This window comes from Apteryx rowi, unplaced genomic scaffold (genome assembly GCF_003343035.1).
Source record: "Apteryx rowi isolate R43461 unplaced genomic scaffold, aptRow1 scaffold_325, whole genome shotgun sequence".
Classification (NCBI taxonomy): Eukaryota; Metazoa; Chordata; class Aves; order Apterygiformes; family Apterygidae; genus Apteryx; species Apteryx rowi.
Window position 1 is genome coordinate 4,784 of NW_020449697.1, and position 13,960 is coordinate 18,743.

General features: G+C 57.6%; 2 protein-coding genes across 3 annotated transcripts; one reads left to right on the forward strand and one right to left on the reverse strand.

The window, feature by feature from the left end:
* Positions 1-5,709, forward strand: LOC112968814 (fatty aldehyde dehydrogenase-like). 2 transcript variants are annotated; one of them, XM_026071437.1, is made up of 10 exons: positions 1-174; positions 356-587; positions 683-768; positions 1,659-1,867; positions 2,044-2,161; positions 2,316-2,457; positions 2,661-2,827; positions 3,332-3,431; positions 4,328-4,551; positions 4,708-5,709. In XM_026071437.1, exons 1-9 carry the CDS (start codon positions 13-15, stop codon positions 4,492-4,494), a joined length of 1,383 nt encoding a protein of 460 aa, XP_025927222.1. In that variant the 5' UTR covers positions 1-12; the 3' UTR covers positions 4,495-4,551; positions 4,708-5,709. The 2 variants fall into 2 exon arrangements, with proteins under 2 accessions (XP_025927222.1, XP_025927224.1); XM_026071439.1 differs by lacking the exon at positions 4,708-5,709 and having other exon boundaries at positions 4,273-4,359.
* A 653-nt stretch (positions 5,710-6,362) lies between these two features.
* On the reverse strand, positions 6,363-12,954 carry LOC112968791 (multidrug and toxin extrusion protein 2-like). The gene is made up of 17 exons (XM_026071393.1): positions 12,784-12,954; positions 12,297-12,398; positions 12,003-12,071; positions 11,562-11,710; positions 11,405-11,447; positions 11,118-11,162; positions 10,668-10,765; positions 10,065-10,162; positions 9,429-9,542; positions 9,218-9,285; positions 8,816-8,924; positions 8,481-8,556; positions 8,327-8,396; positions 7,944-8,076; positions 7,522-7,616; positions 7,058-7,190; positions 6,363-6,583 (listed from the first exon to the last, which is right to left on the reverse strand). Exons 1-17 carry the CDS (start codon positions 12,952-12,954, stop codon positions 6,363-6,365), a joined length of 1,794 nt encoding a protein of 597 aa, XP_025927178.1.
* Between the last annotated feature and the right edge of the window lie 1,006 nt (positions 12,955-13,960).

Genomic DNA, 13,960 nt, shown 5'->3' on the forward strand with positions numbered 1-13,960 from the left:
CATTGAGCCACCATGGAGGCGATAAGGCAGGCGGTCGAGCGAGCCAGAGCCGCCTTCAAGTCGGGCCGATGCCGCTCGCTGGAGTTCCGGATCCAGCAGCTGAAGGCCCTGGAGCGGATGGTGCACGAGAGGGAGAAGGAAATCCTGGGAGCCATCGAGGCGGATCTGCACAAGGTCTGGGTYGGCGGGGAAAGGTTTCTCCGTGCCGCTGTCAGCCGCGCCGAGGGGGAGCCAGGGCTGCCTTGGCCCTCGCGGGTTTCTCTGACGGCCGTCGTGCCCCCGGCTAAGCTTTCGGCGGCGGGCGCGGGAGGTGGGCGCCTTTGCCGCGCTCTCTCCGAGCTCTGTGTCGTTGCAGTGCGGGCACAACGCGTACAGCCACGAGATCCTGGGCGTGCTGGGGGAGCTGGCCCTGGCCATGGCCAAGCTGCCGTCGTGGGCGGCCCCGCAGGCGGTGAAGAGGAACCTGCTGACGCTGCGGGACGAGGCCTACATCTGCGCCGAGCCGCTGGGGGTGGTGCTGATCATCGGGGCCTGGAACTACCCCTTCGTCCTGGTCATGCAGCCTTTGATTGGGGCCATCGCGGCAGGTGGGGACGCGTCGTGGTCGTCGGTTCTCGTGGGCGCTGGGGGAGGTGGGAGAGGAGCGCGGAGGCTCAGCCCTTGCGCTGGGTTTGTCTCCTAGGCAATGCTGTGGTGGYGAAGCCGTCGGAGATCAGCGAGCACACGGCTCAGCTCATAGCGGATCTCCTCCCCCAGTACATCGACCCGGTGAGCGCGGCCCTGTGTCTGATGTTGTAGTTGTCCTGAAGAAACACTTGCTCTGCTTTTGAAAGGTCTCAGTAGCTTGGAGGAGTCTCAGTTGCCTGCTTTCTCTGAAAATGGTGTACACGGGCAATACCGGAATGGTTGGATCGGTCTTGGAGTACAAAGGCACACTGATATGTTCTTCCTGCTGTTGCATAACCTAACGCACCTAAATAATCCTATTGCAATGTGWTAGTCTTGTTGACAGCTGCTGCTGCTGCTGCTGTGTCAAGAGACATGTAGGTATTTCTTATCTCACCTACTGTTTGGGGCMACGCCTTTGGTTGCCTCTAGGCTGGCAGGAGTTYGTGTTGGGTGCTGGCTGTGCCTGGCTCTTTCTGAGAATCAGGGGCTCTTGGGGAGCTCRGTGGCAGTCAGCCTCCAGTTTTCATGTCCTGCCAGTCCTTGCTCACAGCGCAGCGTTTTGCTTGTCCTCTGCTCACCTGGCAGTTCTCGTGTCCCTTGCACTGTTTCMCTGAGACAGGTTGTTGCTCTGACAGCGTGGCCCCACCGTGCAGTTTTCCCTAGGGAATTAGCGCTTCCTTAAAGGGTGGTATAGCTGCGGAAGGGGATAGCTGTCGCGGACAGCCCAGTGGTCATAYGTGCTCAAGGTCTTAATGTGTGGAAGTAGCTCTGGCTCAACCCTGGCCTCTGTCTCCATTTCTTTAAGTTAAYGWAGGACAACGTGACAAGCRAAATTTGGTTTCAGGGGAAGAAGCAGATATTGTTTCTGTTACTGCTATCCAACATCTAGATCCTAACAGCTTGCAAGAGTCTGTCACCTGGAGAGCTGCTCTCCTGATATTAATTGCTTTAAATCAAGGTAGCTATAAGGCTCTTGTTTGCCCCAACAGGAGTTGTACCCCGTGGTCACTGGAGGAGTACCTGAGACAACGGAGCTGCTGACACAGAGATTCGATCACATCCTCTACACYGGCAACTCTGYGGTGGGCAAAATTGTGATGGCAGCGGCTGCCAAGCACCTGACGCCCGTCACCCTGGAGCTGGGTGGGAAGAGCCCCTGCTACATCGACAAGGACTGTGACCTGGCCGTCGCCTGCAGGTGAGGCTGCCGCAGATCCTCCGCGGGGGCTCAGCCGTGGGGCAAGGACCGTGTGGGGCAGGAGCTGGGGGGCACCTCTGGGCTTCTGCACCGGACCCGCAGTTCTCGCTCCCACGCTGACCGCAGGGGTCTGGAAGTGGCTGACTGTGGAGGAACCTTCTCCCTTGTTGCCCTAGGCGGATAACGTGGGGGAAGTACATGAACTGCGGGCAAACCTGCATTGCCCCCGACTACATCCTCTGCGAGCCGTCCATCCAGGACAAGGTGGTGGAGAATATTAAGAGGACTCTGCAGGTGAGTGTGGAGTTCCTTGGGCCGTGGCAATTGCATGCATTAGCGTGGAGCTGCGGTGCGCTTTGGCTTTGAGTTCGTGTGATTGCCGTTCCTTGGAGCTGGAGCCCTTTGGAAGGTTTGTAACGYCCTKYGCTTCCGCTCTGCCCTTTGGCAGGAATTCTAYGGGGAGGACGTGAAAAAGTCTCCGGATTACGAGAGGATCATCAACAAGCGTCACTTCAGGAGGGTCCTGGCCCTGCTGGAAGGACAGAAGATYGCTCATGGGGGAGAGGCTGATGAGGCCTCTTGCTTTATAGGTACCWGTGGCACGGGACGGGGACGGGGAGRTGGTGGGCRGAGRAGGGACCTTGTGCTGGCGGCAGGTGCCTTTTGGGAGCTGTGTGYGGCTGTGCCTCGCTTGCTCCGCGTTGAACCCTGGCAGTGCCCAGGACCGAGTCCTGCATTGGGCCCCATCYTCTGTCCCTGCTCACTCAGTGTCCKGCTGTCCGGTTTTCCCCAGCGCCAACGATCCTCACCAATGTTTCCCCGGAGGCCAAGGTGATGGAGGAGGAAATCTTTGGACCCGTCCTTCCCATCGTGACGGTGAAGAGCGTGGACGAGGCCATCGAGTTCATCAACCGTCGGGAGAAGCCGCTCGCCCTGTACGTCTTCTCCAACAACAAGAAGGTGCGTCTGGGCTCTGCTCCGCAGCTGCGGCAGCTCCGGGTGGTTCGATGCTGCGTGTGGCTGATCACAGGCATGGCTCCCCGCAGGGCCCGTGTTGTTGGCTCCTGTTTACACCTGAATCCAGGTGTTTGGCTCCTGTGAGCCGGGAGTGTTCCCTGCGCTGCAGGAGGCTGCCAGGCACCTGCTGAAGGGTTCTGGGTTTTCACCGCATTGTGTAACAGAAGGATAAGCATGGTACCTGTTTAGTACCGCGTAACCTTTCCTGTTTAATTTAGTTGCATGTAAAATCTAGCTAGGGAGGAGAGCTCYTGKCTTTCCAGCTTTCACATCCCTCTGAACTTTACCTCTTGCCTTGAGTTACGTTGCAAAGAGAGGGCTCGTCTGAGCTGACAGCAACAGGAAATTACTCTGGTGGTCCTGTGGCTCATAGCCACCCTCCCAGTCGCGCTTAGTCACATGGTTTGGACTCCTTAGGCCTTTTTAATGTATTTCTTTTCCTATTAGTTAATCAAAAGAGTCATCTCGGAAACCTCYAGTGGAGGAGTTACTGCAAACGACGTCATCATGCACTTCTTCCTYGCAACCTTGCCCTTTGGTGGTGTCGGTGAGTTATTGGAGCTCCTTAAACACTTGTGMCTTGCTGTACGTTGTGACACAGGGCGCAGCAGTGGTTGGTTTGTATTCCACCTACTCCTGTGCCTGTTACAGCTGAAAGGTGTCTGCACAGCAGACCTCAGTAATAACTAGGAAAAAWTTTTACGAATGTATTAGGAGAGAGGCCAAAGGAGGGGAAAAACTGGTGTGTGTCGTTGGGAAGACTGGAGTGTTTAGTGCAGATGGATGTGAAAGGTGCATTCGAAACATTATCTGCGATCAGGGTGGTTAGCACTAATTGCAGGAAGAGGGGTGGGACTTCAGCTTCGGGGAGAATAGGAAGAGGCTGTGAGCAGCACGTAGAAGCTTTGCAAAGAGGGTTTGGATGTTACAGTGCTCGCAAGCTGAAGGTGAACCGGCAGTGTTCTGCTGGTGTGAACAGGCACGYGCTGTGCTGGGACAGAGAAAGGGGGCACACCCTGCACGAGTGCTCAGGAACCCCTTCTTACCTGGCATCGGTCAGATCTTGGAGCCTTGGTGTGGTGGTTTGGAGGGGAGCTGAATCTCGAGGAGAGCCAGAGAAGGCTCAGAGGCCTAGGAAAGAGCGCCCACAGGGACACATTGAAATGCTGGAGGTTGCTTAGTCAAAAGGGTATGGGGAAGACGAGGGATGGAGGATGGATGGACRTTTTTGAGACCATGAGAAGTTCTGCAGAAGAGAAGGACTCGTCCTTTCTGCAGGAATATAGAGAAGTTGTGCTTTTAAACTGCAGCGAGGAAGATGCAGAGCAGATGGAAAGCAATTAAAAYTTATTTGTGYTTCTATTTGTCCTGCTGGTGGCCTCAAGCAGTCAAGGCTTGGCCAGCTGAGCCCGTGACATGACCTGTCGGGGTTGTGTGTCCCAGGTAACAGCGGGATGGGCGCCTACCACGGCCAGCACAGCTTTGAGACCTTCTCCCACCGCCGGTCCTGCTTGATCAAGGACTTGAAGATGGATGGGGTGAACAAACTCCGGTACCCGCCTAGCAGCCAGAAGAAGGTGGACTGGGCCAAGTTCTTCCTCCTGAAGTGATTTAACAAGGGCCAAGTGGGACTGGTCATTCTGGTGCTGCTGGGGGTCGCGGCTCAGGTGAGCCTTGGCTCTTGCCTTTCTATGTGAGTGCATGTTCCCAGCTCCATCTCCCAGAGCTCGGCCAGGTCTCCGCCTCCACTGCCCCCCTCACCAATGGCCTGAGTGAGCTCTGCTCCCTCTCTGTGGGACTCAGTCTTGTCTCTGCCTTCCTAGATGCTGTCCCAGTGAAGAGAGGGTGATCTGCAATCAGCCGCGCGGTGGTCCTGTAACCCGGCATTCACTTCCTGCATTGCTATTTCTATACTTGATTTTGCTGCAATCTCTTTTCTTCTGAGATAACCAGTCCACTGAAGAGGTAGAAGGAAACGAAACCAAGCTAAAGCAGAGAAGCGCTGAGCAAGTGAAGGCTCAGACTCTTGCTGAAATACAGCAATTGATTCAGACCTAAACCATCAGTCGTGCCTCAACAGTGATTTAAGGCAGGTGGAAGGAGGGCATGTCTTGCCCCGTGGTGCAAACAGGAATCTTTGTAGGTCTTGGGAACTGGGGAATCATTCGTCACAAGCGTGTGAAAGCAAAGAAACTTGTTCCTGAGCCTGTTATCTGTGTATTATGTCTTGGGTGAGCCCTATAGAAAACTGTTAGGTATCAGTAACGAGCCTAACAAAACGTATGTGTTACTCATGTCTTGTGTAACTTCACATCCTCACAGTCCTGGTGGCTCTGGGGACAGTCCAGGTTTGTTGTCCCCTAGTAGGCTGCCCAGGAGCAGAAGGGAAATAGCCTCTAAGAACATGCACCATCCTGTCTTTGAAAGGACTTACAGCGACATGAGTGATGTCTCGGCACGTGGGAAATCACTGTTAGGCACCCAAAGTGCAAAAAGGCTACATGAAGAGAGAGCAAAGGATTTTTGAGCTGTAGCCAAACTCTGCCCCAAGGACACGAGGAGCGCTGGGGAAYGTGGTGCGGTCGGTACATGGTATTTGGGGCTGTGCACTGATGAGGGGGAGTTGCTGTGACTTGAGTCTCCAGGTCCAGGAGAGTCCTTGGCCTCCTTTGCCAGAGAGGCTGAGCACAGTTTCCTAAACTCATGCTTAGGAAATTAATTGAATTTCCATTTTTTTTATTGGTTTACTGGTAGTCTTTTATCTCCAAGCTTGTAACTGGAAACCTGACCTTGAGCTTTGCTGAATAAAAGCTGTTTATTGTGAAGGCCACCTGGTGCTACAGGGCAGGGGAGCAGAGTGCCCGGCTGAGACCTCTGTGCTCCAGGACGCAGCAAGTCACTGCGGGGGGAAAGCACCCACTGTCACTGTCCACACTGACACCTTATCGCTGCTGCGTCGTGGGGAGCAGCTTGGTGTGAGCCAGCAGGGCCTCGAATGCCACAGCAGAGTCGGAAGGGCTCTTAAATTCTCATTCCCCTAAAAAGAAACAGGAACAACCCCAGTTGGGGCTGCAGCTCACAGCAGCTGATGTTTTGCTCTGGCAGCCAGCTCTGCCTGAGCCTCCAAGCAAAGGAGCCAGCCTGGGTCTAGCTGGGTTTATTCTTTATTAGGCAGTGGTGCGAGCCGGGCTGTGCTCAGCTCCGGTCGGCAGGTGAGAGCTGGCAGTGCGAGGTTCGGGCGCGGAAGGGGTTACCCCACGCTCAGCGGGCGTAGGGCAGTCTGGACAGCGCTTGGGGTGATGCATAGGGCCCGTTCCCGAGTGATACCCGGTCAGGTACTGCCAGGTGCTGAGTGGGGCCCTTCTGCCCCGACAGGCCACTCAGGAGCTGGATTCTTCTGTTGGTCAGTCTGTGCTTTGTGTGTCCATCAGTCAGGAGGTGCCTTTGTCCCCAAAGTCCCCAGAGTGTGTGGTGCCATTCAGTGTTTGCTGGTCGTGAGCTTTATTACGATGCCGAGCACAAGCACTGCRACAGCCACGGTCCCTGCCAGCCCGCGCCGGAGGAGCAGCTCTTTCATGGGCATGACGGTGCCTGGAGCTGGTGGGGCAGGCGCTGCTTCCTGGGGCTGCGGCTGGTACGTTGGTCCCTCGATCCTGGTGACGCCCACGAGCGTGATGCCGTTCTGGGCATCCATTCCCGCTGCAACAAGAATGAGGTAGGGTTACCGAGGGCTTTTGGGGAGGTGGAGGGTTTTCTCCTAGGGCTGAAAGCACTTTATAGACCATGCCTGGCCTGCTGAGAGTGGCACCACAGTCTTGCAGGGATCTCCAGCCCTCGGCAAGCAGGGTTTAGCCAAGCTTTAGTGGGGTCCCAGTGTTTCCAAGGTGAAAACTCCCCAGGGTGTCTCTCCCCAGATAATCCCCCTCTGCCAACATGCTTCATCTCCTAAGGTCCCGTGGCTGTAGTTACTGTTTGCCTCCCTTTCCCCAAGGCTTAAGGGGCAAAGCTCTAGGGAAACCCTTTCCCGCTAGCTTGGACACAAACACCATGCGCACAGCCTTGAGAGGTGCCACGGTGCCCTGGCGTGGGATCCCTCGGTGCCGGGGCTGCTAGCCTGGGGAGCATCCCAGCATGACGCAGGTTCGCTGAGAGCGGCACGCCAGCGCACAGTACCTATGCACCCCCGCACCGCCGCATGGGGCGGGGGGGCCGGCCCTGGGCCGCAGGGCAGAGCCTTGCAGGGTGCTTCGGGACCTGGGTTCAGCTCCTCTGCTGACTGCTGGGTCACTCCTGCACGGAGCTGAGCCTAGGGGAGGGAATACATCGAGTTTAATGAGCAGCACCTGGTGYGGGATGGGAATTCCCCACCAAGCAAAGCTGCCATGCTGCGTCTTGCACAGCTGGTCTGGTGAGAAATGGCACTCTGTGGCCGAGAGATGCACCCGAAATAACCAAGAAATGCTTGCTGGTGCAGACGCCAGTGCTGCTACTGCATAACGTGGTGCCCAGTGGCTGCAGCCCAGGTGAGCAGAGCTGGGTTATGCCTTGGTGGCCCCATCTAATCTGTGCTTCATGCCTCAAGTCAGGCATGGCACAGAGAGAAACCCCAAGGCGCGCGTGGCACGTGGGAGGGTTACCTCCTCGGCCGCCCTCTTCCAGTCCATGCGGACGATGTAGGCGACGAAGCAGCTGCAGAGGATGGAGACGCAGATGAGCATGCTGAGCCAGAGACCTGTGGAGGGAGGCCAGCGTCAGCTAGCTGCCGCAGCTGGGCAGAGCTGTGACAGCCAGCGTCTCGCGGCAGGAAGGGGCACCTCGCCCCAGCGCCCAGGTCAGCAGGGATGGGGCCAGCCACGAGCGCCTGCTGCGGAGCTGCCTGGCAGACCCAGCCGGGCACTGCTGCTGTGACGGGGCCACAGTCGGGAGGGTTGTGATGAGCTGTCGGTGGGATCGCAGCGGGGGAAGCCGCATCCCAGCCGCGGGGGATTTGGGGGCAGGGTGCGGGGCCATGTTTCAGCACGGCGGCAGAGGGATGCCAGCCCTCCCCTCCCGTCGGTACCTATGACGCCGATCTTGGCCACGAAGAGGAGCACGCCTCCCACAGGCAGGCCCACGCCATAGTAAGCCACGGCGTTGAGGATGGCACCGAACTTCTGCTTGCCTATGCCTCTGAGCACCCCGCCGCAGGCGCCCTGCGAGGCAGGAGAGCGGGAGAGGGACTGGAGCGAGGGCCGGGGCCTCCATCCCGGGGTGTCCACCTGGGCTGAATTCAGGGTCTGCCCCCGCCTTGGGGCAGCCGCTGTGGGGCGCCTGGAGAACCAGCCCCAAGGGCAAGGTCCCTCCCTCCTCAACCCCAGCTCTTCCCAGGGCCTGTGACTGCCGAGGGCTCTCAGGGAATTGTAAGGTCCCCTATCAATTGTAGCAGTGTCCCTGAGGACTTACACATGTGGCTTCAAATAAGTGGAAGACAACATAGACGGGCATGACCCAGGCCACCAAGTCAATGATCTCCCTGGGGACAGAGAAGAGGCAACGGTTATTTTGGGGAACCGGCTGCTGCTCTGTGCACACTGGGGCCGGGAGCCAGGGCACTTACTTGTCACTGGTAAAGATATAGCCCAGCACATCCTTGGTGGCTGCTAAAATGGCCCCCACTGCTATGCAAAATCCCCCTGAAAAACAGAGCAAAGGGTTGAGCCTGCTGCAGAGGGGGAGCCGGCCCTCGCCCCGCGCTTGGAGGTGTGCCGCCAGGCTGGCCCTGCGCCCGCAACACCGGCAGGACACGGAGGGTATTAAAGGGCAACTTGGGTGCATTGCAGGCAGAGGACTGCAAAACGTGCCCTGCTTTGGGGGGTCTGGAGCTAGCCTGGCATGGCCAGAGCGAGGGATGAGCGGTGGGAAGGGCTGGGTCGGGTGCTCGGGCCACCTCACCTGTGCACAGCAGACAGGTGGAGGAAGATCTCTTGGCCGTCTCCATGTCCCCAGCGCCAAGTGCGTTGCCCACCTGGACGCTGGCAGCTGTGCCGAGCCCTAGGGGAATCTGTAACCACAGAGCGCTGATGCTGACGTGTGCGGCTGGGTGACACCAGGCCCTGTGGTTACAGGCCATCACAGCCAGAGGAACAGCAAAATAGGGACCCAGCAGAGCAAGGGCAGAAGGCTGGGGTTTAATTTAAAACATATCCCAGGAGGGACAGGCAGGAGCAAGGAGTGACTGAAGCACAGAGGGGGAAGAGAGGAGACCTGAATTTGTTGGAGTTGATTCTTGCTGGAGCCTGTACTGAGACTGTTCCTATGGAGGCCTAATCTTAAATAATAATCTTCACACCTTACCATGTAGGCAACCACAGACACCTCATAGATGATGGACTGTGCAGAGAGCTCAACGACGCTCAGCAGGCCTGAAAGGGAGAGGAGTCGGCGGTGAGTTCAAGCGCCCGGCAAAGAGAGTGCTCTCGGCCCCCGCTGACCCTCGCCAGCCACCGGAGACAGCACCCTCAGATGCGCCCTGCCCACCTCCATGTAGCTCCTTCTCTCCACTGACCTATCAAGAAGCTCCCGATTTCGTAGGTCCACCACTCAATGCACATCATGAGCATGCTGGGGACAGCTAGCGAGGTGAAGCTGTCCCAGTCCAGGAGGCACTCCCTGGACCAGCCTGGGGAGAGGAGACGAGAAATGTTGCCTGACAGAGGAGCAAACTGGCCAAGTTTTGCATCTCCGAGAATGCCTGAGGCAGCCAACTGTGCCTTTCACACTGGGACCCCCGTGTAAAGCCCCCGAGTCAATGCTCATCAACTTGGCAGAATCTCCAGCAATGGTGGGTGTATGTACATGCTCTGCTGCTGCATTGCTGGGGCCCGCAGAGCTGTGCATCTTCAGCTGATCCCTCTAGGACCAGAGCATCCAAGGAGAGCCTTGCGCCTACGTCTGGGTTGCTCCTGCTTTGGGACCAAACCCAACAAGGCTTCAGCAGAAAGTTTCAGTCTTCAAGAATTAATGTTTACTGCCCAGCGTAGTGCTCATGCATCACGTGCTGCCACCGAAGCAGCACAGTGCTCCAGGCAGAGGTTAATATTACACCTTTAGGACTAACAAAATGCACTTGATAGAAATGGTGGAAGATTTATGGACATTCAGGTAAAGCAGGAACAGAGGGGGACATGGGAAGATGCCTTACCTCCCCATGTCTCCACATGTAGCTTCTTGCCTACAATATACAGGAACAAGAAAATGGTTTGAGAATACTGAGCAACGGTGTTAGCCCAGGCTGAGCCCCTGGAAAGGAAACGAGAAATGCTGTCTGTGTCCTGCTCACACCTCCCCGGCACAACCGCTCCTGCTCTGACGGTGACGGAGCGCAACGTCCTGCTGGCCCCCAAGTGTGCTGGCGCCGCTGCAGTCAGGGCGCACAGCTGGGCTGCCCTGGCTAAGGGCTCCCAGTACATGGCTCCAGCCCCTCATGGGCCAGGGCATTGGAGGACGAGCACGCTGGGGCAGCTGTAGCACCTTGGGCATTAACTCCCGGATTTGCAGCTTCAGGAATTGGTCCCTTCGTGAGGACAAACCAGAGTCCTGGCTGAGTAGGAATAATCTTATGTTTCAAAACATAGATGAGCTGTTTCAAGCTAGGCTCCCAAAGTGAGTCCTTTTTGAAAATACTGTGTTTCTCAGGGTAAAAGCCTGTTTCCTTTAAGCCACTTGCTGTTTGGGGCCCTTGGGATGAAGCTGCAGTTACAGGGTGTCATTTTTTTCCCCCCTGTGGGACTCAAGTGCTACTCACGCAATGCCCAAGCCCAGCACGTAGAGAAAGATGCAGTTCGCAATCACATTGACGGCGTTGCCGAGGATGCCACTCAGCACTTGGGGCCACATGATCATCTGTAAGGAAGAGGAGGTGGGCCTGCATCATTGTTGTGAAAGCCTCGGAAGAGAGATCCAAAGGCACCTGCTGGGCCCGTTCTCAGTACAAAGAGTAAACTTGTGACATTAGTCACCTACTTTGAAAATGATTGAGCTGGAGGTAAATCCCCAATGTGGGAAAGTGCAAAGGAAGGTCTATCAGGCAGACAGGTACAACTGTCCATGTGATATGAGTGATCTCCAGGGAAGAGCCTGGAGCCACCAGCAGTGGCAAGCACAAAAACCCAGGAGTGCGGCTGAGGGGAGCCCCAAGCCCATGCCCAGGGCAGAAGATGACCCTCTGTAGATGTGAGTGTTGTGGGACACCTACCTGGTTCTGCAGGTATCTTGTCTCCAACTGATACAGAAAAACTGCCTGAAAAGCAAATTGGTGCATGAGACGAGGCCAACACTCAGTGTGGGTTGCGCTGCTGTGGCTGAAAACGAGAGCTGCACAGCCGCTCTGTGCCCAGCTGCAGCCCTGGTGCTGCCCCGCGCTCTGCGGCTTGGACCTTCCTCCCAGGCAGAGCCTGCTCCTCGCAGCACCATGCAGCAAGCCGCAGCCCACAGGGACCACGGGGCCGGGCAGGACACAGGGCTCTGTGCGTACGGACTTACGGGAAGAGCAGGAATGAATGCCATCACATAGAGCTGGGTTAACCTGGGGGGACACGAGAGGACACAGTCAGCGAGGGGGCTGAGGCTGCCATCCCCCCCCCCAGGGAAGGACAAGGTGTTGGTGTTGGAGACTGTCCCGGCCGCGGGGCTGCCCAACCTGGAGACCTCAGGGTCCTGGCGGATGAGGAGCAGGAGCTGCTCGATGTTGATGAGGATGGCGCAGCAGGGGAGGCAGCACAGCAGGAGGATGAGGGTGGCACGCTGTAGGATCACCCCCACACGCCGCAGGTTCTTGCTGCCATAGGTCTGCGAGGCAAGAGTGGGGCAGTGAGCCCTGGCATGCCGGCGAGCCGCTGCGACCGTGGAGCAGCCCCGACCCCAGCCCGTCCTGGAGACCACTTGGGAAGGACTCGGTGTTTCAAGGAGAGCTCGGACCTCCCTGCCAGCTGGCTACGGGATTGCTGCTCAGGGCCAGACTTCCCCAGCTCCCCGCACAGCAGCTTGCTCGTGCAGCCTGGGCTCCCGCAGCACGGTCCTGCCTCACGCCGTGCCGTAAACCCCAGTGTCTCCAGGACCAACGTCAGCATCTCATACCCACCTGGGATATCAAGGTGTCACATGCTGAAGACAAACCATATCCTACAGAGATGGCAGTAACATTTATAACCTGGAAGAAGCAGAGGAATAAAAAAAAATAGTAAATGTGTATAATATTAGACTTTCAGGTAGGGAGAGTTGCTAAAAGGCAAAGTGGGAGTCTAAAGTCTCCTTGGTCCTTGTCTGTCTCCATGTCACAGGACAGGTCCCCCTATCTCCATAACCATATTGCAGTGTTATCGGGTCAGAGCTGGTGCCTGGCCAGGTGCTAAGGCAGCGCCACAGAAATACTTACAGCGATGGCCAGTGTGACAGAGGCCAGTTCGACCTTCCCCAGGTGGCCACAGAATATGGAGCTGACAAGGTGGATCAGGAAAATCATGAGCTGGTTCACGATCTAGGTGCGAGGAAGAGGAGACGGGGAGAGACGGAGGTGAGCAAGGGGCGGCCGTGCTGGAGGCAGAGACCTGGCAATGCTGCTCTCCTCCTGGGCCTGAGCAGGGCCCAGGACAGGAGGGTAGCTGTACGCATTCACCAGGATATAACTAGTCAAGCAAACAAATCCCTCGTGGCACCTCGGATAAAACTGATTTGAGGTTTCTGCCCCCTTGCTAGGCATTTAGTAGTGCTCCACATCCATCTTCTCCAGGAGTGTCTTGCATTGTTTTGGCTCCACTGGCCGAGGAACCCACTCCCTGCTGTGCCCACGGCATCGTGCTGCAGCTGAAGCCACCCCGACCTACTCTACTGACGTGCCAGTACTCTCCACCTTGGATCCCTACCAGTGGCCCTGCCAGCACCAGCAGCTTCTTTGTGTCCTCCCAGAAGTTGTCCGGGATCAGACGTTGAAACCAGTGGCGTTTCTTCCCGCAGCTGCCAGGTGCAGGATCATGAGTGCTGCTGGCCATCACCTCGCTGAAGCCGTTCTCCTCGGGGCAGTTCGCCTGCTTCATGTTGCGGCTCTGCTAGGAGAGTGAAAGAACCCTCCTTCTCTGCACGCCGTTAAAACCGCCGAGTGCCCTGCCTCGCGAGGGTAAGCAATGTGTAACCATGGCAGGGTGAACTTCAGCCAGGGCTGAGCAAGCCGTCCGCGTGCTTCCTGCTGCCGACGCTGGTGCGGCGATGGGGAGCGTGGGCAGCGGGCTGGGGTCAGGGCAGGACATGCTGCCGGGCTCACGGCTGGGGCAGCCAAGCGAGGGTCCCGCCTGCCGATGTGGGCAGCACAGAGGAGCCCAGCTGCRTGGGTCCACCGGTGTAAGGCGCTTGCTGCCTGCCCCGAGCCAGCGCGTTGTGGGGGAGCCTTCCCAAATCGCTCCCACAAGCCCTACAGAGCTGCCCGCTTACCTCCTGCTGCTGGCACAGCCCTGCTGCGCTGGTAGCGTGTCCTGCCCGGTTCCCAAGCGGCTGGCGACTGCCAGCAGTTTGGAAACAGTTGCTAGCGGGTCGTCTGGCTGCCCCGTGGCGCGCTGCCCCTGGCCAAGCCCACACAGGCTGCCTGGGGGGCTGCGGTTCCTTTACCGCTGGCAGCCAGGCAGAACAAGGGCTGCGTAAAGGAGCCTGCAGCCCCCTTGCCCAGCGCCAGTTCTCGCACCCACCTACCTTTCTCCTACTCTGCTGTGGCTCTGCTAGCTGGCAGGCTGAAGGGTTGCTCTCCTCTTCCAGCTGAGATGGAGGATTCATGGGTCCCTGTGCTGTCTCTCGTGAGCTCCTGCCTCCAAGTGCTTCGTCTGCAGTGGCTGGGCTGCTGCCCGTCTCAGCCCTTCTCATCGCAGCACGGTGGCGGCCAAAACAAGCCAGCCCCATTGGCTCCAGCTGTTGGCCTTGCACAGCGTGCACAGCGTCGGGTTTCACCAGCACTGCTCTGCCAGGCCAAATATAGCGTCCTGCTTTGGCCCACCGCAGGGCAAGGGAGGTGGAAGAGCGCTACCACGGTGTTTACAGACCTCTCCTGCAAAGCGG